Source organism: Triturus cristatus, chromosome 11, assembly GCF_964204655.1.
Source record: "Triturus cristatus chromosome 11, aTriCri1.1, whole genome shotgun sequence".
Taxonomy (NCBI): domain Eukaryota; kingdom Metazoa; phylum Chordata; class Amphibia; order Caudata; family Salamandridae; genus Triturus; species Triturus cristatus.
The window spans coordinates 361112621-361128427 of NC_140594.1; the positions used below are offsets into that span (position 1 = coordinate 361112621).

Sequence of the window (15807 nt, forward strand, 5' to 3'; positions counted from 1 at the left end):
CCAAACTATCAGTATTCTTTATTCCTCATATGTTCCAGAAAAAAACAAATATCGTTATGAACATCAAATATCACATTAAAAAGCAACACGGACCACCGATTATCGACAACAAGGTACTTGAAAAAAGATTGTCTGTTCCTATAAATATGAATATCAAACAAACATGATTTTCCCAGAGACTATCCATACATTATTTTCTAATCTCGCTATATACCTCTACCTCAATCTCTGCCCCTACGTCTAATTCTCTCTAGACCTCTAACTCCATGTCTCTGTAAAGCAGTCTCAGGTGTCTCTTTCTCTCTCCAGGAATCTCTTTCTGTCACTCTGGAATGGATCTGGTACATATAGTCCAGAAGGTCTCTTGGCTTGACTCTAGGTCGACAGTTTAAAATTAAATGTCTGAGAAGCCAAAAGTTCGAAATGGAAATCGAGACACAAACAGTTAAAAATGTATACAATATGTGACTGTCAGTTTGTTGCAAAGCCAAAAGTTTGAACATATTTAAAATTATAATTTATTGTTGAAGTTTTGGGGTTGATTTTAAGACTTGAGTCACTTCTGTCAACAACACCTACATCCTACTTAGACTGCATGATGATTTTGTACTGTCAATTGCCAGGTTCAGGAGTGTAGTCTAATGAAGCATTTTGGGTGTCATGGCCGACAAGGCTTTTCTACAAGGCAGAAGTTCTGATAGTTTCTGTACTTTGAACAAGGAATTTTGGCCAACACTGATGAGCGGCCTCCTCTTCTGTTTTCTTCAGCCCGCACTCTGCGGCCATATTATAGAGAGTGGCCCAAGGGCGCATCTTTCATGTGTCCCCACTTTTTCCTCCTCCGGGACAGTTAAGCACTACAGTAGTGGCTGGCTGCAGACACTTGGGGAGCCACTTCTGTACTACTGATCTCACAGGTGCTAAACGGGAACTGCCATGAATCTAAAGGGGTACAAAAGGGGGTGGTGATGGACGGAGCAAAAGAACCAATCAAACACTCACACCCAGTCAACAGATCCGGGTTTGATCCATCACCGTTCTTTAGCCCACTCTGCCACCCCAGTTCAGACATGGCCATATGCAAATCAGTCTGACCATGTGCATCATGGGAAGATTCCAGCTATGTTTGCTTTATTATGCTTTTTTACTTTATGTGCCCTCAGAAAGATACTTTCTGCCCTTTTTAGTGGTACACAAGACAATTTTTAATGCCACATCACTCATCCTCTGGATTGCAGAAATTCATTGAATATGGGCTTGTCAAACTCCAGATCATCCACCATTTGGCTGCGAGTCTATTTCCTGGTCTTCTATGTGAGATCCTGTCTCTCAACACACTAGGAAACTACACTTGATGTCTATGCCAAAGGTGTATTCTGATAGCCGTCTGCATTGGATTTCAGGCTCGTGGGTGTTTTGGAACTGCTTTTCTGCAATCTAGAGCACAGATATAACTTTCAGCAGAATGCTTACATTAGGTTTCTTTTGCTCTAGGATAAGGATCCAGGTTTTCCACTCAACTTGCATACTATGAGTGTTTTTGTATTGGCTTCTAAATATTGTAGTAAATGAAGAGAAGCATGATCCTCTCCCACATGTCCGTAACATTCCTTCATGTTAGGTGTGGTTAGCGGAGAAATTTTACAATCATCCCAAAAACTAAAATCTCATAATATATTGACTAAGAACGTGTCAAGCTAATTCTTTCATACACCACAGCAAAAATTTGGAATTTGCTACCTTCAGGTCTTTATACTCAATCCTAAAATTCTAAAACATTACTGTTTTGCACATTACTTGGTGACAACGGAGTTTTCCTTCCATTCTTTTACATCTTGCTATCTCCATCCTGCTTCCTCCATTTCACCTCTGTACCTCTTGAGGGAAAGTTAAAGCACAACGCCCTAAAAGCTATAGGGGAGTGGTGCTTTAGAGTAAAGAGAGCTAAGCAATAAAATGCCAAGTGGCAAAAGCTGGGTATTAAGAAAAGGGGCAATACAGTGCAACCGAATATATAGAAAGCGAAAATGAATAGCAACAAAAAGACTAAAACTTCAATACAGGTTTCAGAGTAGTTAGACTATAAACTGGTGAATTTTTAGTCCAAAAGTGCATAAATGTAAAAGGGTAGCGTACTAACGAATGGGAAAAAAGTTGGGCTGAAGAACATTAAGTGGCAAATGCAAACGGCAGGGCACAGAATTTAGAACAAGTTACAGGAGTATGAACAGTATATTCACTGAGCAACTTTGCCAAAGGGAAATTCTGGTTCTTATACTATGATCACATGCGAACCTATGTTACAAAACAACCCTATACACTTACTGAAAAAACTTCAGTTTAAGGGACATTATGGGTACATTCCAAGGAGGAAAAATCATTGAAATGTGCTGGTTGGCTTGCAAACTTAACTCGCCCCAACTGACTACTCATGACCTCAGGCATGACATCACAAATGCATCTCTAAAGACATCCAAACTTTCTGCCCTACGCTGTGAAAGCTGCATACAGCGAAAAACAGCACAGTTTGAGGTAGGGCGTTCAGGGCATATGGCCTAGTTCTGCTTAGTACTCCATAAAAGGACACACAGAATATATATGGCATGATTTGTCACCACACCTTCCATGTTGCAGGGGCAGAGGGGATACTTGTGTGAAGAACACTCAGTGCATAGTTTTTGTGCACTGCATACAAGGGAATTGCGTACATCTGGCATGGCCTGGGACCAAGACTTTTATGTAGCATGCCCTTCTGTTTCATTTTTGCACGATACATACACGGATCGTTGGCACACAAACCATGAACTACATCATCAATGTTGTTGATGATATCATTGACTAAACAATTCATGATGTCATGCGTGAGGTCACTAGCAGAATACTGGGCAGAGAGCTAAGGTTGTACAGATAATTGTATTGTATTGTATTATAATTGCATTTACATAGCGATTTTAACCCCTGACAAGGCACTGAAGCACATTAGCAGATGGATAACTTACTGGGTATAATCACTGTAGAGCATCAGAACTGACAAATATTAGACATTTTACTGTAACTTGCCTTCATTAGCATCTTTTCAGCCCAAGTGGCGGGTGTTTAATGACACAGGTTTCCATGTGATTTTGAGAAACCATATCATTTTAAGAGCTTTTTTCTCAGCAGCCTGTCTCTTTTGGTGGGGGCTGGAATGATATCCTTTGTTTACTGCCCACAGTGCCCACTTGACATGAACTACGGGCATGACGGATGCCATTGAACTTAGCACCTTTGGGGTATAAACTGTGACCATTCTATGTACCCAGTGTCATAGCCATTGCCATTTTCTTTGTACAGTACCCATAACCGCAATATCTGCAGTACACGGCCTGTGCCCATACACTGCAGGCCTGATCACTGAGCTTAAATTAAATAGATCTGTGAAGTGAGAGGATGACCAAAAATGTGCATTTGAGTGCTCACAGGTAGTCAAGGCAATAGCAATGATGAGGCATGGCGTGCAACCTTGCTCTCTAGTTCCACATAGCAAAGAGGCAAAGCAGACACCAGCCTATGGGCCCCACTCCTTTTAGGGGCCCACCATAACGAATCAATTGCTAATAACATTCATAATGTTTAATGTTTAGTTTTGTGTAATATAATTGGTTTATTAAAATTGTTGGTTGGTAAATTGAAAACGTATAGATAATTTGCGAGGTGGGCCTCGAAATTCCAATTGCCTGTGGGCCGCCACAGGGTTTAATCCGACACTGCATGCTCTGCGGGAATTGCGTGGGGAGCGTAGGCTGCGGTCAAACCCTGCAATGTATTGTGTACAGGACATGGACTTTGATCATGCCATGTATCCAGTGCCCAGGCTCCCTGTATTTGTGTATTGCTCTTTGAAGGCTCTCCACACTGCAAACCACAGTTATCCGAGTGTTCTGAAAGCATCATGAGTGTGGAAATTGTCTAGCAATGTGAATATTAGTGCACAGACAACAGTTCAGGGTCTTCTCATCATAAGTACCCTTTTTTAATCTTTTGTCAGTATTTTCGGCTTCTGCATGCAACAGCCTGGTGCCGCAGGGGGAGCACTATACCCGCCTTCCCATTCCATGGCCCCCGACATAAAATGGATAAGCAAGTTCACAGATAAGGATTTTTGCTCAGGGTTCTCAATATCTGTCCAAGGAAACAATTTCAGCTCCTCTCGGTTAGTTAAATGGGCAGCTCCGAGTCAAAATAGAGGTCCCAAAACTCATTGATGGATGCAATTGATAAAGTCACTAAACATGATTTGCCTCTTTCTTAAAAGTACAATTTTCTCCAATCCAAAAAAAGGTTGAAAGATGAAGTAACTCTGAGCTTCTGGTCTCAGATTGATGTCCATTTCACCGGGTGTTTTTACATTTATGCTTCGCAGAAGTTCAGTAAGTTATTAGGGCGGGGAATGCTTTTGGAATCCTTTGGCTTGCCTGCATAAAATCTTTCACCAACAAACTTACCTGAATGAGCCCTTCTTTGTGAAAGTATTTACACAAATTCTATCACTAATCTTTAATGAAAGAATGCCTTCCCTCTTTAATATTCTGACCATATTTTCCATACATAATGCTATTTAAGATATCGAGCCTACCCTTACATAAGGAAACAACAGCAGGACTTGAGTGTAATACTTTCTGAGAGGAGAGTTCTGAATCCCACACTGATTGACAGAGACTTAGAAGGAGCCAGGTGGTTGAACACTGGGTCAGAACAAGTCTATAGTAAAATTACATAGAGCGAGTGCCACAATTCATGATAGTTTTACAAAAATTAAGAAAGCAAAGGGCAATGTGATGAAAAAAGTGACCAGTTCAACCACTCATATGTGTGACTAAGTACTAAAATTGAGTGGTCAAAGAAAAAAAAGGAAGCACGTTTAAGAGGAGATTATAAAGATAAGATGAGTTGAGTCTATATTTTTCAACAGTTCTTTTTTCCCCATTCCCCATACCAAGGCCATTTCATTACATATACATAAGTTCACAGTAATATACACTCTACCACAAGTTAACCAAGAATTGGAAAGATAAATCAAATTATTATTGGTCGAAAGATCTAAAGTGATATTGTCATGTTTCAAAGACAATAGGTTGGACTAGGGAAAGGTAATGACAGCCGAAATACAGTAGGGAAATGACATCATAGCTGTAATGCTTTAAGACAATAACATCAGAACTGCCCTTAAAAAGAGAAATGGCACTACAACCAATGTCCTGCTATTAAAGAAGGGTTCACAGCGGTCCTACAATAGCTAAATCACTCCAGAGCCGCCTCAAAAAATGACAAATATATCCTGAAATAATAAAAAAAAGCTTTGCAGTAAGTATTAATTATTAATTATTCTTATTATTTAGAGCAATAGGTAAATGTAAACCCAGTTGTCTCGCCAGTAGGCAATGACATTGCAGCTGTTCTAATATGAGAAAAAGACATCATCAAGGGAATATGAAAACACTCCCTGAATTTAAGGAGGCTGTACAAAACCATGGAAGCAGCCAGGCCGACATGGCCGCTCTGCCTGGTCCTTCACCTAGAAATGGCGTTCTAGCTATGGAACTACTAGTTATTAGGCTGAGACGGGAGGGAGTGATTGGGCATCCCCCTAGCCGACAGGACCCATGCAGAGTCTGTGTACGCTGATGACATCCTACTTCATATTACATACTTAGGGGCAGGCTTTGTTAGCGTCACCCAGACCCTTGAAGAGTTTGGCGCCGCTTTTGGGTTGCTCCTCAATTGGCCAAAGTCTTGCTTATTCATTCTATACTCTCACACCACTCTGACCCATTTGGTCTAAGGGTGGGTGGGGGGTCTGTTAAGTGGGAGGATACCTCTTTTTCATTACTTAGGAATCCATTATATACCATGGTGATCGAGACCTCCTTGATGGGAACCTCCCCAAAATAATGACTGCCCTTATGTCACAGATGGCTTTTTGGAGATCACTCCTACACACAGCTGCATTATCAAAAATGGTGATACTACCCCACCTCCGCCACCAATAACCCTAGCTTTACACAAGCGAGTTTTTTCTGTGAGGTGGACATACTTCTGTGGAAGCTCGTATAGCACAACAGCCAGCTCAGGGTCGCACTAGTCAAACTGTGTCTCCCAGCTAAAAGAGGCTTTGGGGCCCCAAACTTTGAATATTTCTTATTGCCAGCTCAGTTCCAATGGGTTTGCACTGGTTATCGAACCTCTCACTGGAGGAGACCTGCGCTGAAGGTCAGACCCTGTGTCTTTATAAAAGTCATGAGCTTTTGCTCCTAGACGTTGAGTGCAGGCGAGGCCAACCTCGCTTGTCACATATAGCGATGATGCTACGCTAGAAGCTTACTGATGACTAAGAATGTTATCCCTTCTGCTCCACCATACCCCTGCTTGGTTTGCCTAAAAACCAGCATGCCTCGCCACCAGTGACCTACGGCATTTGGAGGATGTAAATATTACTACCTTTGGTGACCTAGTTCAGGATGGCCAACTCCTAGCTCTTCAACTCACTTAATATCCAGTTTGGCATGCACATACACATCGTTGTAGCCCACTGATTTGTTTGGGACTCAAAAATAGGGAGGGCATTCCATGATAAGCAGTGGACTAAGGCAATCGTGTATCCTCAGATTTTTCCACATAATGCTATATTGAAATTTATACAATTTAACACTTTACACAGCCCCTGTTTATCCCCAACAAAAATCAACAAAATGTTTGTCCTTGGTGGCATACTGGTCTGAAGTAATGTGATGACTGGTAGACATCACTGGTCTACTCAATTTGAATTCTTGGGAGGTCTGTGCTTTAGAATTGTGTAAGAGATCCAGAAAGAATAGAGTGACTGATCACTTCTTAGTTCTTGCCTTGTTGACTGCCTATCGGGAAGTCACTATGAAATGGACATCTGAGGCTCCCATGTTCAGGGCCTGGCGTCAAGCCACCATACATGGGACTGAGGCTGAGCAAGGACAGGCATAGAGAAGAGGCTAGAGGCCTGCGGAAACACCCAATCTCCAGAAACTGAATTGACTTCTTCTCAAGCCTGAAGGAAGAACCCAAAGCTGGCAGACTACCACCATCGACACTTCCAAGTTGCCTTGTCCTGGGTACTGATAAAATGATTGCCTCTGGTCCAAATATCAATTTTTTTAAGGATTGTGTAATTATTGACAGTTACTCCGACACCTCACCCTCATTTTTCACAGCATATTATTGTCTTCTCTTACTCCTTCCACTCTCTCCATGTCAAATCAAGCTCCTATCAGGTCGAAGCTTCTCTGATAGCCCCGGACCGATGTAATTGGCACCGTCCTGATGACTTCATATCACACTGCTTCAATGATCTCTGCCTGCCTTCTAACCCTGGTTGTTAGCTGGTTTTAATTCTTACCACTTACAATTACAGTACTCAGGGCCTAACCCCTTTTAGACGTTTGCAGCCGGCTGATGCATAGGTTTCCCGACGTCCCCCTCTCTTGGTCAAGGCCTACATTGCTTGTAATGCAGATGATAGCTGATTTACTGAAATTTGCATGCGCCCTAGTAAGCAAATGTTGTACTATTATTACATCACGTTCATATGTAAACTGTTCTATGGTAATTTCAAATGTCAATAAAGATTGATATAAAAAACACAAGGCAACAAGAAAATGATCTCATCTGACCTCGTGCAATTAGACAAGTTAGGACACAGGTGCAGTGCAGCAGACAAAAGACAAAACAGCTGTCCTGCAATGGGTAATTTGAATGACCGCTTCCCTGCAGTAAGTAAAATACATGACAACTGTCCTAAAACAAGACAATTACATCCATAAATACCAAAAGAACATCACAGCTCTCTATAATATGATATTACATCACAATATGTCCTGCAGCTGTCCTGCAATGTGTAAATGGTATGGCAGCTGTCCTGCAGTAAGTAAAATACATGATGACAGCCCTGAAATAAGACCGTGGCAATATGAAATAACAAATGAACAATATGAAATAACAAATGAACAATATAAAATAACAAATGAACAATATAAAATAACAAATGAACATCCATGTGTCTACTGTATGAAATGACAACGCATCTGTACCTGTTCTGAACAAAGTGCAATAACTCTACAGTGACCGGCTAATGGTAAGTGACATCACATTAAATGTATTACAATAATGCCTCATCACAACTGTCCTGTAATAAAAATGGTGTTGCTACTACTAAAGAACTTCACAGCCAACTGCTCTGTATAATAGATCATTGCCCTTACGGAGGGGGCCATAGCATATCTGTCCGTTTCCAGACTCCAATATCCTATTGTGAGCCCTAAAGATCTACTGTGATATCACACATATTTGGACTTAAGTGGCTATTTCGAGTGTGACTCCGGAATTAAGGCACTGACATGTTATATAGAAGAATATAGCTCCCACTACTTGAAATGAGGCTCTTCTAACATCAAAATGCTTCACATTCTATTCAAGTGAATTGATTGGGAAATAGCAAATACAACAGCTGCCGAACAACGCGTTGCCTTTGCAACATGGGCGGAAAAAGGAATGCGTCTGAACCATGCATTACATTTACAACGCAAGTCGTTACAACGACATGCGTTAGGTCAAGCATCCTTGGACTTTAACAACCCTTTTCAAGTCCAACGCTTTCCCTACTGTTACTGTGACTGGAGTTGGAATAGTAAATTATACTATTCCAAGGTCCAGCACCTCCCTATGGCAAGTCATTGTAACGACTTGCGTTGTAAAAAGAATGCGTGGTTCAGACGCATTCGTTGTTCCTCCTGCGTTGTTAAGGAACGCGTGGAAAATGAATGTGTGGTTGTGTCATACAACCGAAGTGAATTGAACTGCTTATTTTGGTGTGTTGGATTACATCTGATCTACAGGGGGAGTCTCCGGATGTAATGGCTGCCACAGCTGTTTAATTAAAAAAACTTTCCTTACAGTTCCTTTCCTGGGACTGGCTGAGAGCAAGTTATACTTGATTTTGGAGGATAACAGTAGGAAACCGGTCTTGTTTGGTTCTAAATATAGTTAGAGTGAAACTTGGAGACATCAAACAAAGATTTCCTAAAACTTCTAAAGAAACGTACATTTTCAAATGATGAATGCGCCTAACGTTTTTGAGCGTCAGTGCCCTTTACCTTTAACAAAACGCGAGTGACTGTCACGTGGTACATTTCATGATGCTTGTACTGATACAATTGCTACCCAGAAACAAGCAGCGTTTGTATCTCTGCAAGGCCCTGCTCTTAAGGCCCAGGGTGTGGCGGGCGTTCTCTGGCCTCTCGTTTGCCTGCATTCTTGTGTTTCCTTGCACCTGGCGGAGCACTGGTTTATGCAGTGTGCTTCCTTTAGCAAGTGAAACCGACCTCGAGTGACTTTTCCCAGTGTTCCCGCTCTCACAGCGAGTAGAGCTCTTGGCATGCTTTAAGGCGCTGTATTATGTTGTAATTGGATTAGTATACCGCTTACTACCCATGATGAAGTGTTGGAACACTTTATGGTGGGCAATAGCGGGAGGTTAATCCAGTGGTTATTGATCAGTGTTGGTTATTGATATTATTCTTGTGCTCTCAAAGAAATCCTCCCACGCATGCGCGGGAGTTATATTAATAGGAGATAGCCGCGGTCATTTGTGGGGCATAAGTGAGTTCATGCAAATAGTTGTTGGGATGAATAGATGGACTAGTGGAGTTTAGGAATTGTTAGTTTGCAGGAATATGCTTCCACATAGGGAGGGTGTGGGTCATTAAATGAGGTGTTGATGATTTACAAACGTATAATAAACACAATTAAGGGAGGCAGGCATGCTACTTAGCATAGGCTATACTCAGAAAGAGGAGGGATGCAGAGGGTGGGGGTAAGGAGGGGGTCTTTGAAAGAAAGAATGAAGAGGGAACAACGTTGCACTTTATTAAACCACTGTTTTTAAAATACGGCACCCGCACTTGGTCAGAAGCAATTAAACTTTTTTTTTATTTGGAAACCCCGATGGATCTGACAAGGCTAGCAAAATTTGCACAACAACAGGAAGGACTCATAAGTAAAGTCCCAGCCCCAGACTAGATATGTATCTTAAAGGCTTTATATATATATATATATATATATATATATATATATATATATATATATATATATATATATATATATATTCTCCTGTAATCGAAAGTGCTTGGAAACGAACCCAATAAAATGATATGTCAATGATTTAATTAGGAATTATTCATGCTTTTGAAAGTTTATAATGCGCACAATTTGGTAACAAGTTTTACTAATTGAAACAAATAAACTTATTCAAGAGGGAACAACTGAAAGTATTGGGTCAAAGTCAGATTTTCATGTAGGGTAGAACATAGTCGCAAGAGGCTGCTTTGATATCACTGTTAACCTGTGAAAAATCTCTGCAGGCGGCTACTGGCCTGATATTATTATTTCAGGGGAGATCTGATATGATAAACCGGTTTAAGCAGGAGGAACATTCCTTTAGGTGTTATATATGCTACAGTGAGCACCAGTATTATATGTGGCACAATGAGCACCATTATTGGTGGCCATCTGCCAGTTTATAGGCACAGAACTCCACAGTAATTTGCAGTATGTGATTATTTACAATAGTGAATACTTTATACCTTCCATAAATGTGCAGCTCTAAAGAACCTTGAAAATGGAAATTGTTTTTTTAGTTAAAAAGACAAGTACAAATGTAAGACAAATAACAATATTATAGGTATTATAAATATATAAAACGCACTAAAGACATAAACCAGTTTCAGAAGAAACTTTGAAGGGCCTACACAACTACGAGGCCCTGCGAGCAACTGTGACTCTGAAGTACGCATGAATGAATCTTTTTTTCAAAGAAAAAAGAGTTCCCTTGGGTAGCCTAAAACTATATATACCTCAATATTCGCAATATAAATATTTTGTGTATGCATATGTTTCATTTTGAATCGAGAATGACAAAATAAAAGGCCAATATGCCCATCCACTCGAACTTCCAAGACTTATCAAGACAGTGGTGACAGATTACCATTGGCTGAGTTCGCTCTGATTGGCTATACTTAGAGAAGTCTCTCAGATTGGCTGCAATGCGGAAGTCGCCTGGATTGGCTGCACTGACAGACATCTCCCTGGTCATCTACATTTACAGAAATCTCCCTGATTGGCCGCCAATATCCCTGACCTTGATGCAACCTTGAAATTAAGAATTATGTTGAGTGAAAGATATTATTGGATAAATATACAATTTATGGCTCCAAAACAGATATGGTGGTTCTTTGAAACTGGGTTACTGCTGGTGGTTCAGTCACAGGCAGCGACTTGAGTGGTGTCCATCTTACCTATGGGTGATTAGCTGGATTTCCCGGCCTGCGGCAATGAAAGGAGAAATGGTGAGAGTTATATATGCTGACTGCACTTACTTTGCTGAACAGCTCTTAACCCTCGAAGAAACGTCGAGACGAACAGGAAGAAGCAGCCTGCGAGGTGGAACTGTACCTCTCCCATGATGGTAAAGGAGGCTCCCAAACATATGGGCATCATGGCAGCATATTTGAGCAGGTGGTGTTGGGTGCCCAGCAGCACCCTCGACAGTGCCATGGTGAAGAGTGGCGTGGTAGTGTAGGTCATCTGCGCGAAGGATAGCTGCACGCGGATGAGGCCTAGGTTGCCGAAGGCGATGCTGGCACAGAAGGACACACTCAAAAGGAATACTCTGAGCCTGGCACTGGCAGAGAGAGACCCTTCTTCTCCATCTTTTAGCTTCACCCAACCATACCTAAGTAGAGGCAGGACCACCAGGATGGCAGTGAGCATGTGCAGGGCAGACAGCAGCAGCGGGAACTGAAAATTGTACACGTGGAATATCCACTTGTTCAGACTAGCAATGGTGGTGCCGGTGGCCAACCAGACGAAGACAGCTGCGCAGATGTGCACCTTGGAAGCTTCCACCACATCCCCTGGGGAACCCACTTTGGGCTCAATGGTACCTCCAGGGGGTTCACAAGCAGTAAGCGCCATTTTAACCACATCTTTCCTATTGGGGACCAAACACATCTGGCCCAACCTAGAGGTGTGTGCGTCCCTCCTGTATAGGGTCACACTGCAGCTCGGTGTTCATATCTCAGAGGGCTGCAGTCTGTTGTATCCTTTCATGGGCCAATCGCGATCCTGTTTCAGTACCAGGGCCCTCTCAAGTCTGGATCACATTGATTTACTCTCATGGTGCTGGTAGAGTCCAACCTTCATCGGAATACGGCATTAATAAGGATCAAAAGTGGCCGGCGCAGTCAGCTGTGAGGTGCGTGGCTTGCTCAGGCTGCTGCCGGTGTGGCTGCAGGGCGGGAGTTGCTCTCCGGAGGCCGGCGCTGGATGTTGCCGCTGATTCACTTCAGTCCGTCCGGCGCAGCATCCTGTGGTGAGTGCTGCTCGGTCGCTGTGCGCCGTCAGACAGGGAAGAGGGTGTCAGCCTAGCCCAGCCCTGCCCGTGGCGGATCCTGCCCAGCCCAGCCCTGCATCAACACACGCCGGTGTACAGACGACAACACACGCCGCCGCGCTGCTTACTAATATTGCACGTCGCCAGCTATATTGGGATGTGGTCTCTTTTTAGACGCTCGGTCACAGAGTGAGGCGTGACCCTGAAACATGAGCTGCCGCTGTGACTTTACCCTCCTGACTGGAACATCCCATCCCCACACCCACCACGGCTCCCGGAGACGGCTGGAGGTGACCCGAGGCTCCTGACAGCCCCTTTGTCCCCTGTCCAAAAGTTTTACACTGTAGCTGGCGCAGACCCTGCATGGACTGCTCAAGGTTACCTTGCAGTACAACACAATGCTGCTTTCTTTATTGGCATGACTACATTTGGCAGTGTTGATAAGTCTCCGACCACCGCTTTTGGCGCCTCTGCCTTAAGACGTACCGACCTGCTGCTGCGGCACGCACGAGGCGACTCCACAGGTTCAGCTGAAATTGGCGTGGGCCGCTGACGTGAACTACTGACGTAATTGCATTTCTCTGCCCACCTACCTGCATTTTGTAACGGAGCGTCCTCGTCTTTTTACTGGCTCTGACGAATGACGTCATATGTGCAGTATCATAGCAGTGCTGGCCCGGGCCCTGATGAAAGCAGCGACAAACGGTAACACATGGGTACCGTAGTTCATGTGTGTAGTAAAACAATATGCATAATTGGATGCTTTGGAGCCATGTGCCCCACCACCACTGCACCTGCTGCACTTCTTAGTAAAGAAGAGAATAACAGAAACAGAACACAAAGGGCTTTAAAATGAGAGGGAGAAGGCTGAATAAACACACGCTCCAAATAAAGACAAGCATTGGCATAGCCAATAGGTTTCCCTTTTGGGACCTTTATAAGTATTTAGTTTTGCAGCACATTATCCTTGGTGCAACAACATCAGCTGTTGCATGGCTAAACCTTGTACCTTATAAGTGTTTAGCCATGCAACAGTTGATGTTGTTGCCCCAAGGATATTGAGCTGCAAAACTAAATACTTATAAGGTCCCAAAAGCGAGACCTATTGGCTATGCCAATGCTTGTTTATTTGGACAGCCACAACAATCAGAATTGTAAAATGGCATTAAGGAAATGGCGGTGTGGTCTGTTATTGTAGATGAATGGTCGTCGTTAGTAATGCATGTTATCTCTTCAACTCAGATTTCAGCTGCCTTTATCTTGTGCGGATTCTTTAAACCTAAGATATCAAAAGAAAGATATACAATCTGGCTTCATAAGCTCTTAAAAGAGCTCGTAAACCTCAGTCATATCTTCTGGGGTAAATCCAAAAAAAGCAAGTCTTTTGACACTTTCCTGAAAAAAATGAGCGAACTTGCAGAAAAAGTATAAATGAATATATATTAAAAAAAGATTGTTACAGAGAAAATTGTCTGTACAGTGCAGCTAAGTGGTTCTGTGACCTCAGGCATCTTAGCACTTCAAAAGAAAAACAAAGAGAAAAATAAATTAAATTACGCTTACTGTCATGGTTTTTTTCCTCTCAGGCTGTGCCTCCTAGACATCAGATTGAATTCTGCCCTTTGTAACTTAGACCTGGCATTGCTCACAGAACCTGAATTCGACTCAAAGTTCACAAGCCAGTTTCTGATGTGACAATTGACAGCCTTTCTACAACTAACAGGATGGTGTTTCAAGACATACAAGATCCTTTCCCCCCAGCTGGGGTAAGTGGTAAGGCCAGACTTGTAAAACCAACAGCAAGTGGGGGAGGAGAGTGGTGACACAGGAGAGATAAAAAGGGAGAGGAATTGTGAGGCAGACAAGATGGGGAGAGAAGAGCGGGAGTGACAGACACACGAAAGAGGCCAGAGAAATAGATTGGAGCGGCAAAAAGGAGGGGACAGAAAATTAGAAGAGTGCAATCGAGGCGCGAGAAAGAACAAGATGGCAAAAGTGAAAGCAGGGGTGCGCGCGCGCGACGGTAAGCACGCAAGCGGCAAAAGTGAAAGTAATCAGGGTCCAGATGGCACCACGGGTGCTGAAATCTGGCGGCTGCACGCGCTTGTGCGCGTAACAACAAGCTGGTGGCCGGCTGCCTCTGGGTAGCACTTCCAAAACCCGCTTACTAAATGTCTCGCTTGAGACAGAGCATGCGCTGGCTCAGGCAAGACCTAAAAAAGGAATTAAAGAGACATATTGTAGGCTGGCACGATTGAAGCTTGGCATTTTGCTTTCACTGCTGCTGGAGGCTACTCGCATTAACACTTTCACCTAGTCTTACAATGTGAATTTTATGGCGCTGAGAGCAGAGCTAGAAAAAACAAAGGAACAGGCTGTACAATTCTTTATGTACAAAACTTTGTCCTCCTAGAGTGATCCAATGATTCCAGCCTGACATGCCCATTTCGACGAGGGCAAGGCTGCCTTCCAGGTGTGGCACTTTCACGCAAAATAATTTGAAATACACGACCACTGGAATTATGCAGCAATAGAGGATCAAATTATTCGGCACTGTAGACTAAATTATGTGTCGAGAAAAAGCAAAGTATGTGACGTAATGCGGCACATTTTGTGGTAATAAAATGTAATTATTAGGTAGAGCCTAGGCAGCGCATGTGCTGCAAGCCATGCTGTATTGGAGAATGGAATAGAAGCCCCACCCACTCTCTGCCCATATTTGTCATTGGTTTGTGTCACTGTCCTTTGGAAATGCTGGCTTCTGATTCGTTAATAGGCTTGTTAGTCCATCCTTAGTACCGCTTTGTCTTAATTCGTAACCTCCCATGAGGACTGGCCATTTTACTTCGGTTGTTACATGTTGAGTCTTTTTTAGTCTGTAAGCACTATTTTCTTTAAATTGTGTCTTCTACTACAGGCAGGATATGCTTTCCTTCAAGATTCAGCGTGCCATGCACGCTTTCACTTTTTGAGCAGCCGGGGACAATCGCGGCCGCTTTTTGGAATAGGTCTTGCATTTACAAGAGTTTGAGCTCAGGGAACTGCTGAAGATGGAAATCTGAGAGCTCAGGACGCTATCCGGACGCCAGCCAAGTCTGACGCTGCTTTCGAAGCGGCCCGTTAGGCTCGTCAAGCGGCCCGACCTGCCTTTACTGTCACCCGCTGCAGCTGTAGTCATTGATTCTGTTCCCGCTGATGGCACCGGGTCGAGCGGCAGACAGGTGCGGGCAGCTTAGCACTGGGACCCGGCCCCGCCCGGGAGGGTCGTGGCAGTTGCAAGTCGACAAACCAGCTGGAAATACTGGCGCTGGGGAGTGCCCAGCCCACTGAATTGCTGGAGTATTGGAGCA

The 15807-nt window shown here is 43.3% G+C and overlaps 1 protein-coding gene across 1 annotated transcript in view; it reads right to left on the reverse strand.

Annotated features, from left to right (window-relative positions):
- Positions 1-12442, reverse strand: part of SLC35E4 (solute carrier family 35 member E4) — a 150283-nt gene extending 137841 nt beyond the window's left edge. Inside the window, exon 1 of the mRNA XM_085633562.1 lies at positions 11442-12442. Coding sequence (XP_085489688.1) covers positions 11442-12075 — 634 coding nt within the window. The 5' untranslated portion in view covers positions 12076-12442. The remainder of the gene's footprint in view (positions 1-11441) is intronic.
- Between the last annotated feature and the right edge of the window lie 3365 nt (positions 12443-15807).